This window comes from Monodelphis domestica, chromosome 5 (genome assembly GCF_027887165.1).
Source record: "Monodelphis domestica isolate mMonDom1 chromosome 5, mMonDom1.pri, whole genome shotgun sequence".
Taxonomy (NCBI): domain Eukaryota; kingdom Metazoa; phylum Chordata; class Mammalia; order Didelphimorphia; family Didelphidae; genus Monodelphis; species Monodelphis domestica.
In genome coordinates this window covers 55,221,799-55,244,589 of record NC_077231.1, presented here as the reverse complement: position 1 = coordinate 55,244,589, position 22,791 = coordinate 55,221,799, and the positions used below count along the sequence as shown (strand labels likewise).

At 36.6% G+C, this 22,791-nt stretch overlaps 1 protein-coding gene and 1 non-coding gene across 2 annotated transcripts in view; both read right to left on the bottom strand.

The window, feature by feature from the left end:
* The window catches only part of ZDHHC17 (zinc finger DHHC-type palmitoyltransferase 17), a 114,050-nt gene that overhangs the window by 71,459 nt on the left and 19,800 nt on the right, over nucleotides 1-22,791 (bottom strand). Inside the window, exon 2 of the mRNA XM_001363772.5 lies at nucleotides 97-200. Within this exon, the coding sequence (XP_001363809.1) occupies nucleotides 97-200 (104 nt within the window). The remainder of the gene's footprint in view (nucleotides 1-96; nucleotides 201-22,791) is intronic.
* On the bottom strand, nucleotides 2,864-2,921 carry MIR12297B (microRNA mir-12297b). Its single transcript, NR_162961.1, is given in 1 exon segment — nucleotides 2,864-2,921. It is a non-coding gene; the product is annotated as a microRNA mir-12297b (primary transcript).

The window sequence follows — 22,791 nt, the reverse complement described above, 5'->3', positions numbered from 1 at the left end:
ATTCATTAACTTCCTAAATGATAAGAATTTTAAGTTATTTACAAGCTCAAGATGGATTTATAATCCAATAAATTGATTTAGTAAATCAATACTTACTGTGTAGCTTTGACTATGTCCCACGTGCTATAATCATCAATGTGGCTTTTGCGTCCAAGAGGTTCACCATATCCGTGGTTATAATGGCTTTGAGGCTTGATTTCCTAAGAAAGAGAATCAAATACTATCAAAAGTTTAGAACAGAAAAGTGTTATTTACTAAAATGGTATTAGTAGGGGGCTCAGTGGATTAAGAGCCAGGCCTAAAGATGGGAAGTTCTGGGTTCAAATGTGAATTCAGATACTTCCTAGCAAGTCATTTAACCCCCATTGCCTAGTCCTAAGATGGAAGGTAAGGGTTTGGGTTTGGTTTTTTTTAATTTATTTTTTTTTATGGAATTAGTTAATTACTAAGGATGTTTTTGAAAATATTTTAACTTTAAAAAATTTGAAGATATTTTGCAAAAAATGTCTGACATATGGAGTTCACTGGAGAAAAGACATATAGAAATAATCCAGGGACAGATAGGTGGTTCAGTGGATAGAGAACCAGGCCCAAAGGCTGGAGATCCTAAGGTTCAAATCTAGCCTCAGACACTTCTTAGCTGTGTGCCCCTGGGAAAGTAGCTTAACCCCAATTGCTTACTTACCACTTTCCTACCTTGAAACAGATACATAATATCAATTCTAAGACAGAAGATATGGGTTTAAAAAAAAGAAAAAGAATAAAGAAATAGCCTATCTCCTGCATGCCAAACTATATTCTAAGTCAAGTATCAATGGTGATATTTTAGTGTCTTCAGCTCACTTTCACTCTGACATGCCTGGCTTTACTCTTCACTGCTTTGTTCTGTTTTATACCCACTATCCTTTCCCATAGATTTTACAAATTTTATCCTAAAGCAGAATTGTCTTTGGCTGCCAATTCTCTCTCCATTTAGCAAGAAATGTTAAGTGTTTGTTGAACAGGGTGCTTTTAGGCCCTTGGGGTATCTTTATTATAGCAATTAATTGATCTATGTTGGTTAAATGGCAAAATGAAATTACTGTAATGTGTCAATGTCTTTTCCTCTATCCATATACTATTTTTTCATAATCAATAACTTGTATAAAGAGGGAGTTGGTCAATAACTTGTATAAAGAGGGAGTCTGGCATGGAGTCAGAACCTTAGAAATAGAAAGGATGACCAAGGCCAACCAGTCCTTCTAAGAAATATCCAACAATTAGTGATCTAGCTCTTTCTTGAAAACTAAATCACCCTATTCTACATTTATATATAACTAATTCTTAAGAAGTTTTTTTTTTAAAATGGCAAATTTACATTTGCCTCTGAAATTTCTATCCAATGCCCCTTGTTCTGCTCCCTGGGTCTAAGCCAAAAAGTTTATCTCCTCTTTCCTATGACAGTTCTTAAAATACTTGAGGTAAAATATCATGTGCCCCTAAGCCTTTTCTTCAAAGTTAACCCTCCATGGAGGTCTTTCAAGCATTTTTCATAAGGCAAGATCACAAGCCTCATGATCACAAGCCAGCCATCAAGGCATCTAGTTGCTTTTTGTCTTACAATGCCCTTCCTACAATATAGTGCTCCCAACTCAACATAATATTCCAGATATTATAGGCAAAGTCTAGTAAGACTATCACTAATCTTGGATCTTTTAACATAGCCTTGGAATCTTTTTTGCTTTTGGTTTGTTTTTGTTTTGTTTTGTTTTTTGGTCAATTATATCATACTGCTGACCAAAGCATTCCTGGTTTATTTCAGAATTAACAGGAAGCTACTGGAGTTTACTGACTAGAGAGGAATGAAATGGTCAAACCTAAATGTTTTTGGAAAATTACATTGGCAGCTGTGTGGAGGATGGATATGGCGGGAAAAATAAGACTTTTGCAAGTCTATTCAGGAAACACCAAAGGCCTGAACTAGGGTAGTGCTTTTATAAATGAAAAAAAGAAGATATATGTCAAAGATGTTATGAAGAAGGAAATTATAAAATTTGGCAACTCACTGGAAATGTAAAGTGAGAATAATAAGTTGAGTATGACACCAAGGTTGCAAACTTAAGTGACTAGAAGGAGTAGGGCCTTCAACAGTGATAAGGAAATCTGAAAGAGGAGGCTAGGGGCCAAGACAATAAGTTGATTTGGACATGTTAAACTTCAAATGCCTACAATTCAAAATGTCCCATAGGAAGTTCTCTGCTAAGTTCAAACGTCTTTCTAAACACCACATTATACATCAAATCATCTAAGAAAAAAACTTAGTTAAGTAGAGACAAGCTCTTAACTACTATGCTGAATAGCAAGAACTAGATTTTTTAAAAAACCACATCAACTCATAAAGGCAATCTCATTCAATATAAGAAGGTTGTAGTCTCCATTATAATCACAAATATTAAGTGGCTGAGCTTGGATTTAAAACCAGATCTTTTTAGTAGAAAAGTTAGAGGATCATAGAATTAGTTAGGGATTTTCTGAACTGGATTCTAATCCGGAAAACTTTGGTACATATTCTACCTCTCTCTAGCCATGTCACTATAAGGAAACCACTTAAATCAGGGGTCCCCAAACTTTTTACACAGGGGGCCAGTTCATTGTCCCTCAGACTGTTGGGAGGGCCAGAGTATAAAAAAAACTATGAACAAATCTGTATGCCACTGTCTGGAATAGCAGAGGCTGCAGCAGCACTGGCTGTGATGGGCCTGTCACACCTTGCACAGGCCCATCACCACTACCACTATAGCGGGCAGCAGTATACACAGAGTGGAATCCCCTCCCCCAGATCGCTGCTCACCATGCTGAAGTCTTCCACTGTGCAGCCACATAATCCTTTGCATGGCACCTTGTTCTCATTCAGTTACTCTCAGAACAAGGCACCATGCAACTGATTATGTCACCAGAAGTAGTACTATATATGAAAGACCCACGCTTTGTGGCACTACCACATTCAGTGCTCCTCTCACTGACCACCAATGAAAGAGGTGCCCCTTCCGGCAGTGCGATGGGGGCGGGATAAATGGCCTCAGGAGGTCACATGTAGCCCACCGGCTGTAGTTTGGGGACCCCTGACTTAAACTATCTATTAAACTACCTATTACATCCAGAAGGAGAAACATTAGTGAAATCACATATTCCTGAAACTCTACAGTATGGAATACAGACACACACATAAACTATGTGTGAACTTTATGACTACAAACTCCCTTTTAGGCCTGTGAAGTCAAAACTGATAGCTCACAACTTCATTGCCAAGCTTTGACCCTAGACCCAGATCTGCTAAAAACTTGCATAACTCTGGTGAGATCCCTTAACTTACTACTTGGGCTATAGTTTCTGAAGCTGTTAAAATGAAGGGTCCAGATTAGATAATGTCTAAGAACCCTTCCAACTCTGTATTTCATGATTTTCTATACAGGAAGTCCTTACTATTGTTAGCAGCTTAAAAGGTTTTTAGGTGAGGTAATCTAAACATCTTTCAGATATTGCATTCAATGGCAAAAGAGGTTAGGGAGAACATAAGGGAAAAGGGTAAAGAATATAGAATATAATAAGAGAAATAAGATAGGATTGATCTACTTCACATGAATTTTTTTTTTTAATCAAGACATTTGGGTGAGGTCAGAAAATTTTAACCTGAGCTACACATAGATTTGATTTCCCTAAAATACATAGTAATTCTAAATTTTCTGGTAGAAGTCATTATTCTATCAATCAATCAAACAGTCCATAATTCTTTTAAAAATTCTTACCTTCTTAGAATCAACACTGTGTAACTGTCCAAGGCAGAAGAATGGTAAGAGCTAGGCAATGAGGGTTAATGACTTGTCCAGGGTTATACAGCTAGGAAGACTCTGAGGCCAGATCTGAATCAGGAACTTGAGTCTCTGGGCCTGAATCTCAGTCCACTAAGCTACCTAGATGCCCTCACAGTCCTTAATTTTAAAAGAAACTCAAATCATGTTAGGCTAGGTAATTTCTCAAAATAAGGATGTCTGAATATATCTGGATTTCTCATAAAATTACTTAATAATATGGAAAAGGATAGAAAGAATATACTAGAGTGAAGAGGGAAATACTAAAAACACAAACAAAACTTGAGAAGATAATCACAAACATTTGAAAAGAATGCATTAAAAAGGAAAATCATTATCTACCTAAATAGCTCCTTTTCCAAAGATAGCTAACTTATTTTACCAGCAGATGGCACCATACACACATAACCAATTAAATCTACTTCAATTAAAATCACAGGATTTTAGAGATGGAAGGAAATGTAATCATCCAGGCTATTCTTCTTACAAATATGTAAAGTGACTCTAAGAGAAATGAAAGGAATTGCCTTTCATTTGCCAGTCACAGAGGTTAAGTGCCAAAGTTTGGATTGAATCCTAACTCTTTTCACTAGAGAACCATAGATTTAGAGCTGGAAGGAACTTTCAGAACATCTGAATTTAGAAGACTTAAGTTTATATTTTACCTCTAACTGTATCACTATAAGAAAGTCATTTAAACTATTCATACCTCAGCTTCCATTAGCTATAAAAGGGAGATAATAATTTACTTAAAGGCCTTTGCAAACTAAAGGCTATATGTCAATTATTACTATGCAATGCAAATCTTTCGTCTAAGACAAAAATTCATAAAAAGCCTAGGCAATGGGAGCATGCAACAGGCCCTGTCACAGGAAGCTTCTAATATGGATGTCTTCTACCCTATTTTTCTGCGTAGTCTAAGAGAAAATCTCAGGCATGTACTTCCCTTTTATGTCCACAGCACAAGCAGTTTCTTATACTTCAAAGGATATCAATATTCCAATTACTCAGTGTGGTCTGGCACATAATAAATACCTAATAAATGTTTCTTTATTCATGGATTCATTATTCAATTGAATTAAAATATAAAGGCAACATGGTTTGGTAAGATGTAAATTTGGTGTTAAAGTCCTGATTGCCACTTACTGGCTAACTGTGTGACCTTGGGCAAGTTACTGCACTGCAGGCTTTTTTCTTCACCTGAAAAATGAAGATAATTTGGACTAGATGATTGCCATATCCCCTTCCCATTCTACATTGATGTTCTTAAATTTTTATCTATTGAAGAAAATCTGCAAACAAGTGTTAGGGATTTTACCATAAAACATAAAAAATTAACTGCCAAAAAACAAGGTAAGGCAAGTAAGAAAAAGATAAAATAAAAAATTAGGGGGGGAGATCTTCATAGTGAATAGATCCTAGGCAAAAGCCTGGCATCCAGAATTTACAGTATATATAAGAATATCAGATTTCACCAGTTCACAGTAGAAAAGGAAAGAAACCATTCGCAACAGCAGTATTTAATTGCAAATTAATATTAAAAGCATTTTCAACTTTATAATTAAAAAACTGCAAACTGAAACAACTCTAAGGTGCCACCTCATAACCATCAAATAAACAAAAACACCAAAATTCAACACTGGCTCCCCATGGAGAAACTGACACACTGGGAACATTCTTGAATATCTTCAAGAGGGATGAGATGGAATAAATAAATATCTTAGAAGCATATACAAGACATATACAAGGTAATTTTATAGAGAAGATACTCTACTGCATTTTACAGTGGCTGGAGGGGATTGGGAAAGGCTTTGTATAAAAATTAGCACCTAAGCTAATATTTGTAGTAAACCTAAGCCTGGACCACAGCATCTACATAACAATCAACACCTTTTTAAAATCCCTTACTATGTGCCAGGCACTGAACTAAGAAGTGGGGCTACAAAAAACCACAGTCCCTGCCCTAAAGAAGCTCTCAGTTCCACAGAGACAACTCACTTACCTGCCCATGACTCTAATAATAGTCTCCCTCTCCAGCAGACTAGCTGAAGGCGGTCCAGAAGCAACAGCTTCCTGACAAGTTTCCTTGCTTTTGAACTCCCCTTTTAGGCACTAAGGTTATTGATGATCTTTTATTGGACAAATTAACATTCTTTTCTCAATTATCATCTTCTTGACCCTTGTATAGCATCTAACATTGTTGACCATCCCCTTTTCTCAGACTCGTCTCCCTTGCTTTTCTCTTGACTCTCCTGTTGGGAAGCTACTGCTCAGTACTGTTGTATTCCTGTCGAATGGTCAGTCACTTAACAAGAGCACTTACTATACACCAGGCCCTTTACTAGATGGCTGGAATACAAAGACAAAGAAATGCCAGGAAAGAGAGTAATTCTTAACATGGGATCCATGAACTTGTTTAATATTTTGATAACTGTATTTTAATATAATTGGTTCACTTTAATATTCCTATTAATTTCATTTTAAGCATTTACAATATTGTTTTAAGTTTTGTCAGACTTCCAAAGGGATCCATGACACATAAAAATGGTTAGAATCCCTGCTTTAAGATAGAAATCACTGTGGTTTCAAAACACTTCATATAAGCTGGCTTTACCCTTTCTAATTTGACTTCATGTTACTCTTCCTCATGCAATCTATGATCCGGCCAAGTTGGTCTAATAATCTTGGGATTCCTAGCTCCCTTCATGGTTCAGATTTACAATCACTTCTTTCAAGAGGCTTTCCTTGATTTTACTCCCAGCTAGCAGTTCATTTCCCTAGCAAAATTACTTTGATTTACTCATCTAGCTATTAAATATTATTCTGGATAGTTGTTTATCTTTGGTAGATTGTGAAGTTCTTAAGGACAGAGACCATTCTGTTTTGTCTTTTTTATTCATGGGGCACCTAGTATAGTGCCTGAAATAAAAAAGGTACCTCTAGGTAACCAGAAGGTTACAGGAAGAAGGAAAGCTCCCACATATAACAAAATATTTAGCTGTACTGTGGGGAAAATTGTATACAGTGGGTGCCCACTGACTGTGGAAATGACTGAACAAATTATGTTAAATGAATACAGTATTAGACAGTGAGAAACCACAAATGTGAAGAATTACAGGATCAAATCTCAATTCCAGAGGGCTAATGATGAAACATACTTTTTCTCCAAAATAGAGGTCACAGACAAAAACTACAAAATGAGGCATACTCTCAGATAGAATACAATCAATGTGCTTGGCCATACCTCTCTAGAGTATGTGTAGCAGTGTTATCAAAAAGTGGCAGTGATTAAAAAAATATTAAAATATATAGCCAAGAATCAAGAACTGAAGGAAGCTAAAAGTCACTGTGCACTTACCTAAAATACTTCTTTTAAGCAAAAATTTAGGAGGCACTGGAGAGGGTGAACATTGAGTAACAGCATAAGAAATATAACTGACCATATCTTAACAAAGAAGAATTAACTGGTTACTAATGTAAGTCATTCCTGAATCAACTCTCTCTGCAGTTACACCACTAACTCGTGACAAATGAAAATCAAGATCAAATGGCAATAATTTTACTATACTAATACACTACTGGAGGACCTGTAAATTGGTCCAATAGTTCTTGAGGGAAAAAAAATTTAAGTGATCAAGACAAGTGGCTGAACTGTTCCCACACTGACCTAGCAACCTCACTGCACATATGCCTTGGGTATCCTGGAGAATGACTTGTTAAAGATTCAGTTCAAGCATTTACACCTCAGAAATCTGCAAATCACTAATCAGGACTTGATTTGTTGCTTGTTGATTGTCTAAAATTAAGAAAGTAAGGCAAAAAAAGTTAATAATGCAAATTAAGCTTAAAAGCTTGTCCTCTATACATTTTTCCGAAGTATTTACCTGCCTTTCGTTACATGGGAATGAATATTACATATCTGGGAATGTCAGTGATATTTTAATATTTTTAAAACTTTTATGAGAATTTATATCAGGCAATCCTTGAAATATGAAAAAAGAATAAGATGACTTTTACCAAATAATACTGTCAATGGATTGCTTTAATATTTGCCAAGTGTAAGGCAAAATTGAAGAACTCGGGTTGTATAGTAGATACAAGGACCACCTCAGTCAGGGTTAAGACCTGGTTGGTTCAAGTCTAGCATTTAGCTTTGTGACTTTGGCAAACCTATCTGGCTTGTAAGATTAGTCAGGGATTTTCATCATTGGAAGTTCCCTAGTTCACATGGAAATCACAGGTTCATTTTCTAGAAAGATTATGAGATCCCATATTTGTTTTGTTCCAAATAACTGACTGAAAGGTGTAAAGCATGTAAGATCTTATTATCGTGTTTATTAGGTAATAATTTTTTTTTATTTTATAGAACAAAGTCTTAAAAGTTCTCTACCAACGTTCTCCCAGGATTAAAAGATTACTTGAAAGGTAACAATGGAGATAACTTTGTTCAGTGATCCCTCAATTATTAATATCAAACAAGCCATAAAACAGGGAGACATGTTTGCCAAAGGTGTTTGGAATTGTCAGGGGGAAAAACCAGGGCAAAGTACAAATGGAAGAGGGATTCCCTGGTGAGGAACTCCAGATGCTTCCTTTTTCCAATGACAATCCACTGATTAGATCAAGATGAAGCAGCTTGTGCCTCTGCATGGTATTTATGTAATGTTCAGCCAGTAAGAATCAACAGGACTGAGTTATGGTGGGAGTCTAAGCAATTGCTCCTTTAGTGAGGCTACTCAGAGAATAAAAATTACACCAAACGCATACATCATAAGGCATTCAAGTTAATTTGTTATACAGGAAAGAACAAAGTTATCAGCAATAAACCCAGGTTTAATCACAGAATTTAACAATTAGAAACTTCAATGGCCATCTAGTTTAACAGATCCTGGAAAAAGGATTTTCATTACAATATATTGACAAGTTTCATCCAAACTCTGTTGAAAGGTCTCCAATGAAGGGGTACCCACTACCTTCCAAAGCAGCCAACTTCAGACTACCACTAATTACTAACTGATCAGGAAAAATGGACAAGCCAGCTTGGTTACTTTGTCTTTTCATTTCTCCTGTAGTCTTGGCCAACTTCCCCAGGAAGCAGCTATTTTCTCCTATTGTTCCCAACCTCCTCAATTTTCAATTAAGGATATTGTACAAGCTCCTGATATTTCATCCATCCCTTCAAAACAGAAACCTAAATTGCTTTCCTATGTCATTATAAACGGATACAAGGTAGGTCCTGAGCAGTTATAAAAACTCATTCATTTGTTGCTGTGGCCTTACATTGGAGATAGTGGTGGCTGTGTCACTTTCTTCTATAGCAGTTCCACCAGAAAAGGAGCCCAGAGAGGACAAAAGAGAAAAGGAATAGAAGTAACTACAGCACTAAGAGAACATATAATTACTAATACTGCAAAATGAAAGCACCTCCTTTCTTATCTACCAACTGCAACTCCTTATGAAAGGCTTCAACAATCAACCTACTCCCAAATTCTGGAGTGAATGCAAATGTCAGAGCTACGGATCTCTCAAAGTTCTCTAGAGTGTCTCACCAGCCAATTTCACCTCACTTTTTTGTTTTTTTTTTTTGGACAGGGGTAGGAATGCCTGGGAAATGAACTGCCAGCTGGGAGTAAAATCAAGGAAAGCCTCTTGAAAGAAGTGATTGTAAATCTGAACCACGAAGGGAGCTAGGAATCCCAAGATTAGTAGACCAACTTGGCTGGAACATAGATTGCATGAGGAAGAGAAACATGAAGTCAATTTAGAAAGGGTAAAGCCAGATTGTGAAGTGTTTTGAAACCACAGTGATATTTCTATCTTAAAGCAGGGATTCTAACCACTTTTTTCTGAGCTATTACCTGTATTACTGTCTAGGTCATATATCCATTTGGAGAAAAGGTCTTTTAACCTGGAATCCCTGAACTTTCTTTTAAATATTTCATGTATTTCACTATTTAATTTCCTCTGGGGTTCTATGTATTTTGTTTTACCACTTAACATTATTTTGAGAAGGCTTTCAGAGGCATCAGGCATCATCAGACTGAATTACACATGACTCACACAAAAAAGGCTAGAAATTCCTTACAGCTTATGGTGACATAAGGTATGAGATGTCAGTCTAAACCTAATTGCTTTCCAACTGTGTAAACATATAGCACTAAAGCTTCAGTTACATCATAGATATTAAGAATAATACTGAAGTGTTTTGGTTAAGTCCTTTATCTCACCTGAATCAAATACCTAATTAATTTCAGAAAAGGGGGGATCTTGATTATCTAAAACTAAACAATTTAATCTTGGGATGGTAACGTTTTTAATTTAATCAAGAGAAATTGTTTGATCACCTCTGACCAGAATGTAAGAGTGGTTAAAGAGATTCAAGTATTCTTTTCACATCATGACTTTCCCCATTACAGTTTCAATATATTGCAGGTTGGCATAAAAAATTAAATTGGAATTTTCAGGGAGTTTTGCAGAAGTAGTAGATGACAGAAAAAATGTATAAACTATATAGCCTATGACCAAATACTTAACCCAAATTTTATACTAAGGTACTGTAAATATCCCATAAAAGGGGGAAAAAAAAACTCAGACTTATAAAGGGAGGGTAAACATTTTTTATAGATATTCTAGATCTTGGGAATACCACACCCCTAATGCCCATGATGTGGAAGAAAACTGTAACTGGTATGTGGGAAAGGTATTTTCTCTAAGGATGAATCACCACTAATATGACTATTCTCTTTAAATTAAAACCTGGGGACTTAAAGTACATACCTTTGTTTCACTTTTCTGTGAAACATCTTTTGTTTCATGAATACTATAAAACTTAAGTGGAAAGTGCATGTGTTGGAGAAAAAAACAGCAGAGGGAACTTATCTGGTTTGGCCCTATTATCAGTTGGAAATAACTTAAATTGTCTCTGATAGACTTTCACAATGCAGAATAAAGAAATTTTTCCACACAATTTCCCCTGCAGTTCATCAAATAGGGAGTCCTCAACCCATAGTGGATAGAATCTTAGGATTTATCAGACACAATGTTCAATTGCTCTTCAATCTTTTATGCCTAATCTGTTTCAATGGCCACTTCTTGTTTTTTAAACCAGTGCTAAACAGTTTTGATGGTATTGCTTTGGAGTGGTTCTGCTAGGCCTTTTTTTACCCCCGGCTTTCCCCACAATTTTTCTCTTAAGAATCTTAACCCCTTTTTCCTCCTGATGAATTTTGTTTTGTAGTCATAGAAAGTAATCCTTTGGTAAGCTGATTGGTATGACACTAAATCCTTAAATTAATTTAAATAATATTTTTATAAAAGAATGGCTCAACTAGGAGCAATTAAATTCTCCCCAATCATTTGTCTTCATTTCTGTAAAGTCTATTTTAGCTATATTCATGTAATTCCTATGTATCTTAGAATATATCCAAGAGGTGATTTAAATAGAATTTTTCTTATTCTTGTTGGGTTTTATTAGTAATATACAGAAAAGACTGATAGGTTTTCTAGGTTTATTTTATATCCTATTGGATTTTTGCACTTTATTAGTTATAGTTTTCTAATACATAATGGTCAGCAAAGGGTGTATTAATATTCCTACTTTTTACTTCTGAGTTTTTTTAATGTCCTAGCACATAAAATTTTCAAAAAGAAATCCTGCACAGCTGAGAAATATATATACTTTTAGTTTCCCATTCAATAACTGCTAGAGATATAGCAGATTTAACTTTTCTAAAATTTTATTTAGGAACATAAGTCTTGTTTGTCTTCTTATTAGATTTGGTAGAATCTGAAAAGGGCACACTGAAATCTCTAATTATTATAGTTTTGTTGTTTATTTCTGTAATTTGAAGAGTTTTTCTTAAAATAATTTAAATGATATATCATTGGATGCATGTTTATTAAAGTGACATGATTTTATTATCTATGGTGTCTATAAGAACAATGCATTTTTCCCATTCATATCTTTTAACCATGTCTATTTTTATGGTTACCTTATCTGAAAGTAAGATTGCCATCTCTGTTTTTTTTTTTAGCTTTACTTGACAAATAATTATTTCTGCTCCATTCCTTCATGTTTTAAATGTTTCTTGTATAGAGCTGGATTCTGCTCCTCTGTCATTTTATTAATGAGTTAATCTCATTCTCCTTTATAGTTATCTATGTCAATACTGTATTCTCTTTTCTTCTCCATTATATGCTTCTTATTCTCTCCTGCCCTTTACAGAGGTGTTGGATTAGGGTGGAGGTGGGAGGAAAAATAAGAAAAAATCAGTCATCTTATAATTGAAATGGTCAGATCTCACTCATCTTAATGTTTTTTTCTTCATCTACTACATCTACAGGTTCTTTTTTATTTCTTTAATTGAAAATTTTTATTTAATTAATTTGCAATATTTTTCCATGGTTACATGATTCATGTTCTTTCCCTGCCCTCCCCCCATAGCCAATGGGAAATTCCACTGGGTTTTACATGTATCATTGATCAAGACCTATTTCCTTATTATTGATAATTGCACCAGGGTGATCATTTAGAGCAGGGGTCCCCAAACTGCAGCCTCCTGAGATCATTTATCCAGTCCCCACCACACTTCTGGAAGGGGCACCTCTTTCACTGTATGTGGCAGTGCGGTGTCACTCATGTATAGTACTACCTCCGGTGACATAATCCTTTGTGTGGCGCCTAATTCTGAGAGTAACTGAATGAGAAAAAGGTGCAGCGCAGAGGATTATGTGGCTGCACAATGGAAGACATGAGCATGGTGAGCAGCGATCTGGGGGAGGGGATTCCACATTGTTTATACTGCTGCCTGATATAGTGGTAGCGGTGATGGGTCTATGCAAGGTGTGACAGGCCCATCACAACCAGTGCTGCAGCCTCTATTATCCCAGACAGTGGTATACAGCATCACAGGCCACTACTGTGAGAAGCCCACCACAGCCACTGGGTGTTTTATAACATACCCCCTGTTTTTTTTGGGGTCAAATTAATATAAGACAGTGTCTTATTTTCAGAGAAACACAGTAGTACAATGGCCCTCATACTCCCCTAGATGCACAACATAATGGCCCCTATTATAGCCGCCATTATGTTGTCAGTTTGTTGATTTAAATTTACTTGTACTTTATGTCTTGTGATCATAGGTTCTTAAAATGTCTCACTCCTTTGGTACACAACTGCTTATCTGTAAAATTGAAGAGCTCTAGGGTCCTTTCTACCTCTAAATTTACAATCCTATGTAGGCAAAATGTTATGGATTAAAAGCAGCATCAAGGTTCTTTCTGATAATCTATTTGTGGCAATGATACCCAATTAGAAAATGTTATCTCCTAGAATGATAGTTCTCACTGCTGGAAGGAAGCAATATAGAAACACAAATGTTTACCAGTAAAAGGATATGAGTTTCCAAATTTGCTCTGTGACATGTCTAGTTGTTTCCAGGGTTTAACAAAAATTTTTTTAATATTGAATTTTACAAATATCATAATCAAGTATTTTTAAGGTATAAAAATGGTATCCTATATAATACTTTGTTCTTCCCTTTTGCATGTTTGTATTAGTGCTGAGATAATTTATTTTTTTTAAATTCTGTAGCATCAACAGACTAGTACCAGGTACCAGTCTGGGATTCTCAGCTGCTGTAGTCTTATCTACTCCAGTTCAGATATGTGAAGAGAATGCTAGGGAAAGAGAATAGAGAAAGCGAGAAAGGGGGCTAACAAATACCAAAGTTTCAACATCCCTGCTGTTGTTCAATCTTTTAGTCATGTCCAACTCTCTATGACTTCATGGACTTATAGCTATCCTTTGGGTTTTCTTGTCAAGGATATATTGGAGAGGCTTGCCATTTCCTTCTCCAATGGTTCCAGTAGATCCTTCTGTCAGGCATTCAGAGGTTAAATGACTTGCCTAAGGTTACACAGCTACAAGTGTCTGGGACTACATTTGAATTCCAGGTCCAATACTCTATCCATAGAGCCACCTAGATTCCTCCTAGTCATACTGAGGGTAAATGCCTTGATCAAGTTAATACCCCTACCCACCACTCATAGCTCAGACACCAAGAATACTGACCAGATATAGGAGGAAAAAACTACACCTTCCTTGCTGAATGTTTCCCAGAGATTCCTTATCAAATGGTTTTAATTTAGTTAGGCTATCAACTTAACTATGCACATTTAGGATTTTATCTTGGCAAAAAAAAAAAATTTAGGAAATTAAAGAGGGACAGCTGGGTATCTCAGTGGATTGAGAGTCAGGCCTAGAGAGGGGAGGTCATTGGTTTAAATCTGGTCTCAGACACTTCCCAGCTGTGTGGCCCTGGGCAAGTTACTTAAGCCCCATTGCTTAGCCCTTACCACTCTTCTGCCTTGGAACCAATATACCACAGTATTGATTCCAAGATAGAAGGTAAAGGTTAAAAAAAAAAAGAAATTAAAGAAAACTTTAAAAACTATATATTATATTCAAGAACAGTCTAATAGAGAAATTATTTTATTTTTAAATTAAATGCTATGCTGGAGTTTTCAAAACTGTTAAAAAAAGAATCATAGGTCCATTATCTATCCCTGTCCTTAAAAATATAAAACAAAACTATGCAAATAATTTCAGAATTTCTATAGCTCAATTATTATTATAAAATATTCATTAAATTCTTAATTATACCAAGTGCTACAATAGTCAGTAATGCTGGGTGCTATATTAAGCCTCCTATGCCTGGAATTCCTCCTAATCTCTTGGAGTCCTCATTTTTTCTCAGTTCAGGTGTGAGATCTCCCACAGGAAACTTCCATCTCTCTACTTAGTATTTTCTTCCACTCAAAATTACACTGTATTTACTTATCGCCTTCCACATTTTATCTTGTTAGCAGAATGTAAACTCCTTGAGGGAAGGGACTATAGGGTTTTTTTTCTTTGTTTCCCCGGGAGTCTAACATTAGAAAGTATTTAAATAAATATTTGTTGAATTAAACTGTTAGGGAATGATACAAAATAAGCATAAGTGCTTTCCTAAGTGTTTAATAAAAAAAATGTCAGAAGCAAGGGACGTATCCTATTCAATAAACTGCTCTAGGAAAAGGGCAAGGAAGAACAGAACAAAATGAATAATATGGAAATTGTAGATGGGGGAAAAAAGAGTATAATTCAGGGAAAGAAACATAAAAGCTAGAATGCTTCATAAGCCATTTATTGTCTAGAAACTAATTTTTCTATTCAACTACCAATATTATTTATTCCCCTATGGCATTAGTTCATAGTTGGGCATTAATCAGTCTGGTAACTCCTACATGTCCCAAGGATGTGATTTTCTAGATAGCCATGTACTAGTTATAGGGAGACAAGCGTACACATGCCTAACAAAAGAACTCAACTTTCCCACTTACTGACACTTAAAAGTAGAAATGACCATTTAAAATTACAAAATTCATTAAATGTAAAGATGTAATTAACTAGAGCAAGTGAAAAAAGTGAATCAGAATCTTAGAGACAGAACATCTCCTCAGCTTACACTATGTAGAAAAAAAGCTCAAAGAAGCTTTGACTTTACATAGCTAATACATTCCAGTACAATAGCTCAAACTCAACCCAGGTTATCAGGCTCCAAGACTAAAACTTCTTCCTTTCATTTAAACTCTCACTCAAATTGCTTTGGAGTTTGGCTTAAGTAGTTATTTTGAAGATTAAGGTATAGATGGGTTAGAAACAAGTAGAAAAACTAAACATATATTGTTACAACTATTTCCAAAGTTAGAGATAATTTTATTTTTAATTACATTTTGTTGATGCTTTTTGTCTATTTTTAAATATCATTTATTTCTCACTCATCCATCCCTTCAGTCTGAATCTTCTCTTGTGACAAAAGGGGCTTGATTGGACCCAATACAGAGCAGTGATGGTGAACCTTTTAGAAAACAGTGTCAGGCCCCACCCTCATCCCACCTCCCAAATTGAGTGCTGTGCTGCTCCCTCCCAGAGATGGCATGTCATGCCTCTTCCCCCATGTAGTGTTGGGTGTGACTCTTCCCTCACACAGGGGAGAGAGGAAACACTCCCATTGGGTTGTTGGGCAGAGAGAGGGTGGATGAAATGAGCAATGTCCTCAGCAAGTGTAGAGAGGGGGAGGGGAGTGGCCCAAGTGCTTTGCTCCCCTCCAGTTCTGCTGCCTGTGAGCCACTCACCTTGCCCCCTGTGAGCTCCCATTGGTCTGCTGTACAGAGGGATGGAGGATGAGGGTGGAGGGAGTAGCTGAGTACCTACAGAGAGCACTCTGCATGCCATCTTTGGCACCCATGCCATAGGTTCCCCATCACTGGTATAGAGGATTTCTGAAAGATAAAAGTTCATCTTCCAATGCAGGCCATCACCATCTCAGCAACATTAGAGCTTTATAGAGTGCTTCAGGCACAGAGAGGTTAAGTGACTTGTCCAGAGTCAAACAATCAGTAAGAGTCAGAACTAGAATTCAAGTATTTCCAGCCACCAAGTGAGCAAAAAAGTTGCCTCTTTAGCAATAAAGAAAAAACAAAACAAAGCAAAACAAAACATAAATCCTGAGACCATCTGTAAAAAACCCAATATCTGTTCTAGAAATCTCCACTTCTATACTACTACAGTAGAGGTATATTTCTTTATCTCTTCTTCCTGGATTTTTACTGGTTTTTCTACTAGAGTGGTTCTATGGCCAAGTGCTAAAAAGAATATTTGTCCGTTCTATAAAATTATGTAGTGGAGAATATATTGCAGTAAGACTAAAAAAGAATTTGTATTTCAAGCTATCAACAAATGCCCCAAAATTACTTTACCTAAGAAAATAAGGAAACATATTTTCTATTTTTCACTGAAACATAAATATACTTGTGCTTTAGTGAGTCTAAAAGGGTAGCATTTGATAGGGTTCAAAAAAAGAAAAATCTCTTTGTTCTCTGACTCTATGCTCCTTTCCACGGGAGTACATCTCTGCTCTCTCTTTCACTAGCCTCCACATCAAAATTAGACCAAAAGTCAAGCAACTTTAATGATTCCATGTCCCCCATAACCTTTTCTCTATTTCCTCATCACGGCTGAGATCTGATAGATATATAAGGTCATCCATGTGAATTTATGTTCATGCACACCAATCAGAATAGAGCTAGGTCCACAGTAGGGGGTTCCAAAGATGAATGGGTCAAGCTCTAAGGGAGTGGTTTCTGGAGGGTCTGGTGGCCTAGCTGGTACAGTAGAAGGGAATATAATAAGATAACCAGGGTGAAAATATGTTATATGACTACAGTAGAGGAGCTGGTTTACCAGGGAAGATTATGTGTTGTAGTAGGGGCCACATAGGTAGTAATATTAATAACTCACATTTATATCAACTATATTAATTTTAATAAATTCCATCATAAAAATAATTTGGATATCATTGAATTAAAATGAGTGGAGTATGTGAAGTATACTCTGGTGGAAGTTTAAGTGACTTTGATTTGTATACCATTTCCTATAATTCTCTTATCTGTTCTTTATAATAAAAATTATCACCCTGATTTACCAATGAGGAAACTGACTGTTGGGGCATCCAAATTGGTCTTCAGCAATCTTATTTAGCTTGCATTTTTTCTGGGAGTTTTAATAGCATGTCCATATTTGGCATACAGGTCAAATGTCTTTATACTAAATTCATTCAGAAACTGCCCTTGCTTTCAGTAATGGGATTTTGTTCAAAGGAATACATCATTAGAAATGTCTCTTATCTGCCAGGAATTTACTCTCAGACTCTTCAGTTAATCAGCAAATGAAAAATACTTTGGGTCCTTGGATAGAAGGGAGTATTACTCTGCATACATTTATCTCCCAAAGACTGAACTATTTTCTTTTGGTGAGAAGTTTGGAAGTTTGAGTTTGATTTTGACAATTGAAATCTTAAAGAAAGGAAAGGTCAGATAATTTAAGATCATTCCTAGTCTAAAAGTGAGCAGGCCAAAAGAATAGTAAACTAGTGAAGATTAGCTCAACTCTGCTTATTTTGTAATGCAAACAACTCACTCTCAGGTTCTTTCTCCTATGGTAGAATTTGGTTATGAGAAGAACCACTGATTGCAAATGTTAAAATTCTAAAGGGAGAATTTCTAACTTCAGGCATTGAGTCTTTGGCTTTTTTTTTTTTTTGCATACAAAGCCTGAAATATCTTTAATGAGATCCTTCACTGTCCTCATTTCTGTAGTAGTGAAATTTTTTTACCTGTATTAGCAGAACAGAGTGTTAGTGATACATCTGTTAGTTACCAGAGCAAAGAGCAGGTAGCAGTTAATGCCATGTTTGATATAAGAACAAAACAGTTCTGACGGTGATTTAGTCCAGTCATCTGGCTTGGATCTTCATGGAATTCTCACTTCACAAAGTATCTACTAGCCATCCTACTGTATCTCTAGTTTATGCCAAGCATACGAAGGACATAAAATAAATATGACATTTAGTGCCTTCAAATCACTCAGGCAACAAGCATAAAAACATTTACTTTATATCGGACATCATGTTAAGCACTGAGGACACAAAGAGAGAAAAGGCCTGTCTTCAAGGGGCCTCACACTAAAATTGAAGGAGACCAACATGAAAATAACTAGTGCTGAAGCATATTAAAACCTCCTTTTAGTCCAAATGAAAGTGTTAAGAATATTTTCTTTAGCCTAAAAACTCTTTTCAGGCTTTTTACCCTATAGAAAAGTGAAGCCTGTCTCCTTACATTGCAGGCTATTTTAGAAGCTAGTCTGGCCTTCCTCACCCTCTGAAGCTATTAGCCTGCCACTGACCCTAGGAAAGCACCCTTTTCTTACATACATAAAGGAAAGGACTGCCTTACTGATCCTAGGAAGGAGGCCTTTCTAGTCCTTGAAGGAAATAGTACAAGAAGGAAGTAGTGAATACTGGCTTCAAACTGTATTTTACCTCATTATGGCATTTTCCTATGTCAATATTTCTATAAATATTACTTCAAATAATTTCGGGGGCAAGGGGCATGGCTCAGGGCATGGAAGAGAAGGGTGGTATGGGATTATGCTAATTTGGACATATTTCAATCTTGGGAATTGGCTTGGATTCAGCATAATGTTAAGTTAATGACAATTATTTTCCTAAAGCACAACACAGCATGAATAAGTTTTCTTCAACCCTAAGTACATAAAAGATACAAGTAAGGCCAATGTGGCTGGATTGTAAAGTTTGGAGAGGGGATTAAATATTAGAAGACTGAAAAAGTAATAAGGGGTCAGGTTGTAAAAAAAGCTCTGAATGTCAGGTAACTTTATATTTGATCCTGGAGGTAAGTAACCAAGAGCCACTGGAATTTACTATAAGCAGTTAGGTGGCCCAATGAATAGTGCTACCCATAGAATTACAAAGAACTGAGTTAGAATCTTGCCTCAGGCACTTGCAAAAGCAGAACCCACCAGCAAGTAACAACCCCTCAGTCACTCAGTTTTCTCACCTATCAAATGGAAAACAAGAATGATACCTACCTATCTACCACACAGGATTGTTGTGAGGATCAAATGATGTTAACCTTTTTGTAAGATGCTTTGCTAACCCTTCAAGCATTACCTAACTATAATACAACATAATAAACATTTATTAAGCACGTAATATATACAAGCCAGGCACTATGCTGTGTGCTTGAGACAAAAACAAGAAAAAGAGTCCTGAAAATGGGCATGTGATAGTGGAATCAAAATCAAGTAGGGCAACTAGTGAGAAATGAAAAAATTGGCTGAGCTCCTAGGTTCTCTTTAAAGGAAGCCTTTGGGAAGAGTATTCCATCATCTTGCCTTTTCAACTGGGCACTGATGAAATGCAAGTACCAAAGCTGAATCAATCTGTCATGATGAGTTTCCTAGTAAAAAGGTGGGGTAGGGGTGGGGGTGGGGGGGGTTACTGAGACTAGAATCCAGGTCTCTTCCAATAACCTCTCTGCAATTAACAGAACAGAACAGCATGAAATCCCCTCCATCAAGACATCTCCTAGCTATTATGTTGAGTAGGGATCAGAGTTGCCATTTAGGAAAATCCCTCCTAGAGCTGAGTAAAAGATGGACTGACATGGAAAGAGACTTGAGGCAGGGAGAGCCACCAAAAAGTTATTGAAATAGTCTAGGCAAGATGTGATCTGGATCACAGAAAGTGGAGGTTTATGAAAAGAGGAGCTTCAAGAATATTGTTAACAATCTGGGGGAAATTAGATTTACACAAGTAAAATACTTAAATAATAATACAAGACAGTTACCATTTCACCATGCTCATACCTTTGAAGTCCCCAGTAACCACAATCCATGGTTTTCTATAATTCCACCACAATAGTGCTATAGGGCATGTACTCTGACTTAAAAGGAAATTACTTATTGAGATAATTAGTGACACAGAATTATTTCTTACAGCCCCAGAACCCAATTTACTGGGACTGTAAAAAACAAAACAAAGAAACTTGTTCTATTCTGCTCTCTTTTTGCATCTTCCCAAGTACATTTTGTCAGTAAGGGATAATAGTGATTGATATTTTTATTTCAAATCTTTCCCTCACTTCTCTCTCAGTTAGGGATACCACCATCTTTTCAGTTACCAAGCTTCACAATGAGTCATCCCTAACTCTTGTCCCTCATATACAAACAATTGCCAAAATATGCTGATTTTTACCTCTATAATGTATCTCACATCTATCTCATTCACTCCACTCACACAACTACCTTAATTCAGGGTCTAATCTCCTATTGCCTCTTTCTTTCCTTTTTTAAAATGTATCCACCAGGGTGAGTGACTTAAACATAAAGAAGGAAACCATAAGTAAATTGGGTAAACACAGAATAGTATACATGTCAGACCTTTGGGAGGGGAAAGGCTTTAAAACCAAGCAAGACATAGAAAGAATCACAAAATGTAAAATAAATAATTTTGACTACATCAAACTAAAAAGCTTTTGTACAAACAAAACCAATGTAACTAAAATCAGAAGGGAAACAACAAATTGGGAAAAAATCTTCATAGAAACCTCTGACAAAGGTTTAATTACTCATATTTATAAAGAGCTAAATCAATTGTACAAAAAATCAAGCCATTCTCCAATTGATAAATGGGCAAGGGACATGGATAGGCAGTTCTCAGATAAAGAAATCAAAACTATTAACAAGCACATGAAGAAGTGTTCTACATCTCTTATAATCAGAGAGATGCGAATTAAAACAACTCTGAGGTATCACCTCACACCTAGTAGATTGGCTAACATGACAGCTATGGAAAGTAATGAATGCTGGATGGGATGTGGCAAAGTAGGGACATTAATTCATTGCTGGTGGAGTTGTGAACTGATCCAACCATTCTGGAGGGCAATTTGGAACTATGCCCAAAGGGCGACAAAAGAATATCTACCCTTTGATCCAGCCATAGCACTGCTGGGTCTGTACCCCAAAGAGATAATGGACAAAAAGACTTGTACAAAAATATTCATAGCTGCGCTCTTTGTGGTGGCCAAAAACTGGAAAACGAGGGGATGCCCATCAATTGGGGAATGGCTGAGCAAATTGTGGTATATGTTGGTGATGGAATACTATTGTGCTCAAAGGAATAATAAAGTGGAGAAGTTCCATGGAGACTGGAACAACCTCCAGGAAGTGATGCAGAGCGAGAGGAGCAGAACCAGGAGAACATTGTACACAGAGACTAATACACTGTGGTATAATCGAACGTAATGGACTTCTCCATTAATGGCGGTGTAATGTCCCTGAACAACTTGCAGGGATCCAGGAGAAAAAAACACCATTCATAAGCAAGGGATAAACTATGGGAGTGGAAACACCGAGGAAAAGCAACTGCCTGAATACAGCGGTTGAGGGGACATGACAGAGGAGAGACTCTAAAAGAACACTCTAATGCAAATATTATCAACAAAGCAATGGGTTCAAATCAAGAAAACATCTAATGCCCAGTGGATTTACGCGTCGGCTATGGGGGGTGGGGGGAGGAAAAGAAAATGATCTATGTCTTTAACGAATAATGCTTGGAAATGATCAAATAAATTTAAAAAAAAATGTATCCACCATACAACTATCAATTTTATATTCCTGAAGGAAAGATCTAGCCAAATTGCTTCTGTTCTCCAACAGCTCCTCTTTCCTTGAGGATAAAATGGAAACATATCTGTCTTCCAAAGCTAGGGACCAACTGGCACTAGCCTCCCTTTCCAGGATTATTTCACATATCCTATTAACTTCAGCCATACTAGACTGGTCTGTTTACAGACTTCCTCCCAAGATTCTTCTGTGCCTGTAATAGCCTCCTCACTTCCACCACAAATAACCCCAAGCTTCATTCAAAGTTCAGATCAAGTGCCTTCTACTCCATCTCAACTACACTAAGGGATGAGAACACACCTGACCATCACAACTGGTCTATTTCCACACTCAGAAATTTCTGAATCTAATATTGTATCATTCCATATCTCCTTGTGCCTTACAATCTGACCCCAAATCCTGCTATTCATCCTTGACAACACCTGCATTCCTTCCACTCCTCAGTTCACTTCACCAATCACAACTTGTTGAATTCTAACCCATGATCATTTCTACTTTTTGCCTCCTTTGCTCTTGTTCATATGCTGAAAGGAACTGGAAAAACATCATGAGACTGTTCTGAATGGGTCAATTACAAATGTATAACTTATCTGAAGTGAGTCTTCAACTGTCAAAAAACAATCCTTTCACATCTCACTAATCAAAGAAAGAGTGTCCTCACCACAGGAGCTATTCAAGTCATTCCTTCCTTCTCATACCTCTCTCCACCAACAGTTATGCCATGTGTGATCTTCACCTCACACTTCACTGAAAAAACTGAGGTCATCTGACAAAGCTCCCTTTTCTCCCCTCATTTTCATCTCACATTGTTCACCTTCACACTTTCCTTCCTTACTCCTGTCTCTGATAAAAGAG